General features: G+C 38.4%; 1 protein-coding gene across 1 annotated transcript; it reads right to left on the reverse strand.

The window, feature by feature from the left end:
* Window positions 1-356: 356 nt before the first annotated feature.
* On the reverse strand, window positions 357-5,089 carry SIX3 (SIX homeobox 3). The gene is made up of 2 exons (XM_075204129.1): window positions 4,276-5,089; window positions 357-1,837 (listed from the first exon to the last, which is right to left on the reverse strand). Exons 1-2 carry the CDS (start codon window positions 4,968-4,970, stop codon window positions 1,642-1,644), a joined length of 891 nt encoding a protein of 296 aa, XP_075060230.1. The 5' UTR covers window positions 4,971-5,089; the 3' UTR covers window positions 357-1,641.
* Window positions 5,090-7,287: the final 2,198 nt, after the last annotated feature.

A 7,287-nucleotide genomic window follows, 5' to 3' on the forward strand; every position in this document is an offset into this window, starting at 1 on the left:
ATTCAGACAAGCACTATATATATATATATATATATATATATATATATATATATATATATATATATATATATATATATATATATATATATATATATATATTTAGTGGCATCCATCGTGGTTAGCACATCACAATCTTCTGACATCAGGGTTAAAATAAAAATAACACTATATTTTTTTTCAGACAAAAACATATATATTGCTATACATTAAAGCACTTATTATACTGATTCACCTTTTGATTTGTGTAGAACATACATCCCCCCCTGGCTCACATAACTCAGAAAGTGCAATTGAGGAGAAAAAGTTATTTATATCGGGATATGGATTCAGTATAAAATTGACAAAAACACCAAATTGCTGAATAGATAAGAAAAACAAATGAATACTGTATTTGATTTAGAAAGTTTGTACATATAGAATTACACGTAGAGAAAGAGACAAGGGTTAAGCGCTCTAAGTGGATCTTCAGAACATCCCCAGGCGGCTGGGAGACACTCAGAATAGCTTTTGCATAAAATTACTACAGTTGCATCATAAGCTTTACTTTAGCCGGAATCCCTTTGGAAAAAAAAAAATACTCTGACGGGTCAACTTATGACCGCTGAAAAGAAAGAAAGAGAGAGAGTAAGAGAGAGAGCGAGAGAGAGAGAGAGAGAGAATAGGCTAAATGCGAATAATGTGTTTGAGAGTAGAGAGAGAGAGAGAAAGAGAGAGAGAGAGAGAGAGAGAGAGAGAGAGAGAGAGAGAGAGAGAGAGAGAGAGAGAGAGAATAGGCTAAATGCAAATAATATGCTTGAGAGTAGAGGAGAGAGAGAGAGAGAGAGAGAGAGAGAGAGAGAGAGAGAGAGAGAGAGAGAGAATAGGCTAAATGCAAATAATGTGTTTGAGAGTAGAGAGAGAGAGATCGGATAGACAGAATAATATCGGGGCAGAGAAAGAATGTGTGTGAGGAAGAGAGAACAACAAATAAAGGAAGGGGAATATTAAGGAGAGTTAGCAATATTATATACAAGCATTTCTACACATATATTACAACTGGGAAATGGTCTCACCATTGAGATATACATAATTCATATAAAATTTTGAAATAAAAATAAAAATCTGTTACAGTCATAAACTATTCTTTTTCCACATAAACCAGAAAACCCACACAGGCAGTGACAGAGGTGTAGAAAAAAAAAGGTGCTTACGAATAAAATGATTGTCTGCTGGACAAAATAAAAAAATAATATTAATATTATTAACAAAAAAAAACACAAAAAAAAAACAAAACAAAACAGAAAGAGAACAGAGAATTGCATCTTGAGTGACCATTAATTGGACTTAACAGAGAGAGAAACAGAGAGAGTGAGAGGAGGAAGAAAAAAACGACAAAAATAAAAATATGAGAAGAGATGTGTGTGTTTCCTCTTCATGGAGATCCTGGTTAGGTTTTGACAACGGAGTTGTGTAGAATAGGTCCCCACATACAAATGATTCATGCAAGTGGCTGTGCGTCCTTGAAAAGCGCAAAGAGAGGTCGTGCTTGTCCTTTAGGAGTTTAGATGTCACCTTTTTTACGTCCTCTAGTTGTGTGACAGTGCCTGGATGTTCAGGTCCATTATCAGTCATTTTATGTCTGGGTTCCTGCCTGCCTAGCTATCATACATCACATTCCGAGTCGCTGGAGGTGACCGACAGGATGGATGTGCCAGTTTCGGCGCGTTCTGCCAGGCTGGACACACTGGTGGTCGGACTGGCAGCCGCTGTCGAGGGAGACTCTGCCGAGCTGTGTGTGGGGCAACCGGGCTCTGCCAACGACCTCATGCCGCTTTGTCCGATAGACTGGTGCTGGAGCCTGGTAGGGGGTAAGGGGGGGACACCACAAACAGCATGGTAAATATTCAAATAAGGGACAATTTGTTGCTGACACAATAAAAGGGGGTCACTGTGTTTGTGGTGTGGCCATTAGAATACCAGAGACCCTTGTGACACCTCGCACTATATCATGTTACCCACCAGGAAGTCTGAATACTCACTTTAGACTACCCCTATATATTCCATATATTGTGCACCTGTTAAAAACAAAGCTAATAACCTCGAAACAATCATGGATTAGGTGTCATGGAAATAGCCCCTAGACTGGATTCAGACATTCAATTGAACACAAAGTAAAGAGCTCGCTGATCCTTCCTCTTTTACTTCTACAGCAAGTCAAACATTAATCTGTTTGACCTGAATCCTGAAAATATATTTGGATTTCTTTTTATATAGCACAGAAAAAGATCATCCAGGAAAATTCTGAGATTCTTCTGACTGAAGTTTAGATTTCTACTGATTCAGATAAAAACGGTAACTTTGCAGCGATTTACAAGAAAAGTCATATTATGCTGCATTATTTGTGGTTCGCAGTGGGATGTTTTCCAGTTGTTCCCACTTGCACTGCATTAACATCAACACATACTAAACTCACTTCTCTAAAGTGTGATCACTAGCGTCACATTTTACAAATATTGTTCTCACTTGGTCTTACATCATAATAATTGACATTTTCATTTTTCCAAGGGGGGCTTCAATACAACTATGCGCCGAATTAATGTCTGAATAAATGTTGTAAAATATCTAAAAATGATATAATTTGGATAAGTATTCATTCATTTCCTGTTTAACCAGGCGTCAATATTAAGCAGTAAAACTATATTCTATCGCAAAACTATAGTCACAAACATTCTTGTTTTTATACTACACTTTCATCTAAGCCACAAATTACACCGTACTGTATATATATAAGATACACAGACCATTATACACCGTAATGTCGTCAATCAACACTAATAAGTATCAAATACACACACTCTAAACACCACTGTATCAAAATTAAAGAAACAAAATACGTGTCAATAGCGTTTTGGGGCTCTGGGGCCTAAAATGCAATCCCTGTGGACTACACAGTTAAAACTATATTACTTCCTCAAGAGAGTTCGTGAGAATTATTTGGGGACGAAACAAATGTCAACAGTTTTAAAAGTCTGGTGAGAACAAGTGTTATAGTTAGCAAAAACTATATTTTGATATTATCAGTGTAGTATACATATAAGTACAGGTCTATCTAGGGTTTGTATTTCCTAATTAGAACTCCCAGACAACCTTCACTACAACCGAATTTAATTAAAATTTATTGGGATAATTTAGCGTTTGTATTTAAATAGTCCTCCAAACAATTCTCACAATGAATTCTATATACATGAATGAATGTATGTGTGTGTATGTATGTATATATATATATATATATATATATATTTGTGTTGATTAATGTTGCATTGGCTTTTTCTAATAGTCTCAGGTAGAATAAAGACGGTATATATTGTGCAATAATGGCACTGTCAATACCTATTCTGTGCACAAAAGCCCCCTGCAGCTAACCTTGTTTACAATTTAAGCATAGCCGCTGTAATTCCCTAATTTGCCATAACAAAAATTGAAAGAGGTAAACAATTTGTGTCAATGTCTTTCTCTCTGTACAAATGAAGACCATTCTGCCGGTGACATAATTTAATGAATTTCATGAGACAATAGGTACACTGCACGTTTGTTTATACACTTGCTGTGTTAATTAAATGGAAATAAGGACGTGCCTGGAGAAGCTACTTAGGGGTTTTAGTGTTCCAGAATGGAGGTAAATAACCTATATACATCCCTGATCATCGTCTATCTACAGGACTGTGTGTACATGAAAGTGTTACTGTAAAAGTGTATTTTTTAAAAATGATTTATCTCCCTGTACCTGAAAATTATTTTACAATTGCCCTGGTCGATCAGTTTACTGTATTATTATTTTATTATATAATGCAATTTTTTCTTGCACAATTTTAATGCATAGCATTCGTTTTTAAACTGTCAGAATATATATAATTATAATTAAGGACAATGCTATGCTCCATATATATATATATATATATATATATATATATATATATATATATATGTATACGTGTACACGTGTATGTATAGAAATAGAGAGATATAGTTTATGAATCAAATGGATTAGACACATATATTTATATTTATAGGTATATATCAGCATGTGTCTATGGTTCTTTTATTATCCTTTTATATATATATATATTATGACTTTTAAATAAAATACTGTAAAAATCGTGCTCTTTACGTAAAACAAGTGCCAGGACTGCAGGCAGCTTGTACAGGAAGTGTTTGGGTGTATTGCCAGTTACACAGGGGGGAACCAGATGTCACTGAGGCAGGAGTGTAGCTGGGTTACAAGTTGCTGGGACTGACCTGTTCTTAGCAGCTGCTGCTCTGTCTCTTTGCCTTCGGTTTTTGAACCAGTTCCCCACCTGCGTGGGGGTGAGGCCAGTGGCCTGGGCTAGTTCCCTTTTCTTGCTGGGGTTAGGGTAAGGGTCCTGTAGGTACCACTCCCTTAGGAGGCTGCGAGTCCTCTCCTTGAAGCAATGGGTTTTCTGCTCTCCATCCCAGATGGTCCTGGGCAGAGGAAACTTCTTCCTCACCCTGTATTTGTCCACCGGTCCTAGGGGGCGCCCCCTGAGCTTCTCGGCCTCCTGGTAGTGGGCTTCCAGCCACATGGCCTGCAGCTTCCCGTGGGACTCCTTGGTGAACTTGTGGTTCTCCAGGATGTGGTAGAGGTCCCTGAAGTTGCCCGTGTGGAAGGCCACCACCGCCCGGGCGCGCAGGATGGACTCATGCTTGTTGATGGCCTCGCAGGCGCCGGGGGCCACGGGCAGGGACCACAGGAAGCGCCCCAGCCTCTCGATGTCCCCGGTCTCCTCCAGCGTCTCGCATACGCTGGCCACTTGCTCCGGGGAGAAGTTCAGTGTGGGCAGCTGGAACATTGACAGCTCTTCTGGGGCTCGGGAGCCGCCGCCGCTGCCGCTGGCCAGGAGCAGGGAGCGCTCACTGAAGTTTGGCAGGAAGAAGTGGGTGGGATAGAGCTCTAGAGGAGATCTGAACACCATGGGATGACCGCAGACAAGAGAGAATCACAGAGAGAGAGAGAGAGAGAGAAAAAAAAAAAAACCAACATTCAATCATTCAACAGCAATCGCCTAATGACACCGGCCTCATAATATCTCCCCTACATCCACACTGAGTGCAGCATTGAAACATTGTTTCGCTTTTCTATTGGTCTGCTAGGTGTCGTTGTGGGGTCGCCATGGCAACGCTGCCAATCACTGTCAAGTGTGCCAATCATCGCCTACTACGTCACGGTAGTTACCACTTCCCCTAAACGAGGGTGGGGGGGTGGGGGTGGTGTTTGCCAGTGGTGGAGGTTTATCTAATCTGCTACACCCCCTTCCCCTAAATAAGGGATCAAATAATGTGAATGTTGAATGGGATGAGCAATTAGTGGGTGGAATATTATTGTGATCTTAACGAGGCTAAACAAGATATGGGGGGGAAGGGGATCAGGGGAAGAGGAGGGGGTGGGGGGGGGGGAGTAAATGGGCCAGGCTGGGATACACGTTGGAATAAAGGGCTTCTGACTGAGACAATTTACACATGATTTGCACGTAGTTTCACTTCATTCTGCCCATCTGAACACTAATAGTGCCGGGGAATAAAGGAGAGATGAGATCATTAGAGCCATCCTCATACTGGTGACCCCCTATCAGCGGCTCATGCACCAGATTGTGGCCAACACTGCCAGACTGTGTCCTGGTGGAGAGAGCTACCTGGCACTGCAACTTTAAACCGGACCCTCTTAACCCCATCCTTGCCAGGGAGACCTGCAAAGCGACGGCTGAGGCTGCCAATGGGGAGGGGGCTACGGTCTCATTCACTTCCCATTCTATTATATTACCCCTCTCCATAAGCGTTTCAGAGGCTGCTTCCAACAACTTCTCCTGTAACTGTAACGAGGCGTCTTGTTTAATAACTGTTTTCTTATATTTTGTATTTTTTGAGTACTTTTGATTATCTCATTTTTTAATGAATATTTAGCCATCAATCAATTTCTGATTATCTACTTAAATGTGTATATAAATATATGTATACACTGCTATATAACCATACACATGTGATATATATATATATATATATATATATATATATATATATATATATATATATATATATATATATATATATATATATACACACAAACACACACACACACATACTATAAATGTATTAATAGCTGTATGTTACTGCTGTATGTACACTGCTATATAACCATACACATGTGAGATATATATATATATATATATATATATATATATATATACAAACACACACATACTATAAATGTATTAATGGTTGTATGTTGCCAAATTCTGTCTGCATGATATGCATGATTTGATGCACTCTTTTATTGAGGCGTCACATGTTCTGAATCTTGTTCCTACATGTATATTCCAGTAGGACACAGAAGACAGACATGCTGTAACTGCTATACCTACACATATCTGCCCACCAGTCTATACTGCCATGCAACTAGTTTTTATTATTAGATGAGACAACTTAATCACCATCTAACTTGCTTTGTTTAGTTTGTGTAGCTATGGAGTGTGATTTACAGAGATTTGTACGGGTCATGGACGTCTTTCCAGCCTTACTGTGTATATTTATACAGGACTTTGCTTGGTGTTAAAAAGTGTATATTTTGAATGGGTTCACACACAGTAGCAAACAATAGCCACATTGTAAAGGCATGTACAACGCGTATTGAAACGCAGCACCCAGACTTCTGCTAATCTGCCCTGAGTAAAGCTGAAATAATTATCCTAAGCCGCCTTTCTAGAAGAAAAATCATTGAGGAATTCAAACTTTTTTTTTTTTTTTAAAAGATCCTTTCTGCATTCCGATGGAGATCTAGGGGCAAGAGTAGAGCACTGACTACTTTCAGCATCAATGAAAAACAGATATAACAATTAAAATGGGAGACATAGCGTGACATAGCGCTTTAGATAGAATAATAGGACAGCAATGTAGGCTGTGAGAGTTCCTTTATTGATGAACCAGCTCGAGGTATCATATACAGGGCCACACATAGGTTAAAGGATTGGAAGTAGCAATGGGTTTATCTAAAATATCTAGTATTGTTATTACTACATTAAAATCATCAAGCATTCAACTGTAAGTAAACTGTATGTGTAAATGGGAATACACATATATATATATATATATATATATATATATATATATATATATATATATATATATATATATATATATATATATACATATATTTCTATATGTGTGTGTAAGTGTGTGTTATACAGTGGGTGTATATATGTATATATATATACATATATATATATATATATATATATA

The sequence above is a fragment of the Mixophyes fleayi genome, chromosome 3, assembly GCF_038048845.1.
Source record: "Mixophyes fleayi isolate aMixFle1 chromosome 3, aMixFle1.hap1, whole genome shotgun sequence".
NCBI lineage: Eukaryota > Metazoa > Chordata > Amphibia > Anura > Limnodynastidae > Mixophyes > Mixophyes fleayi.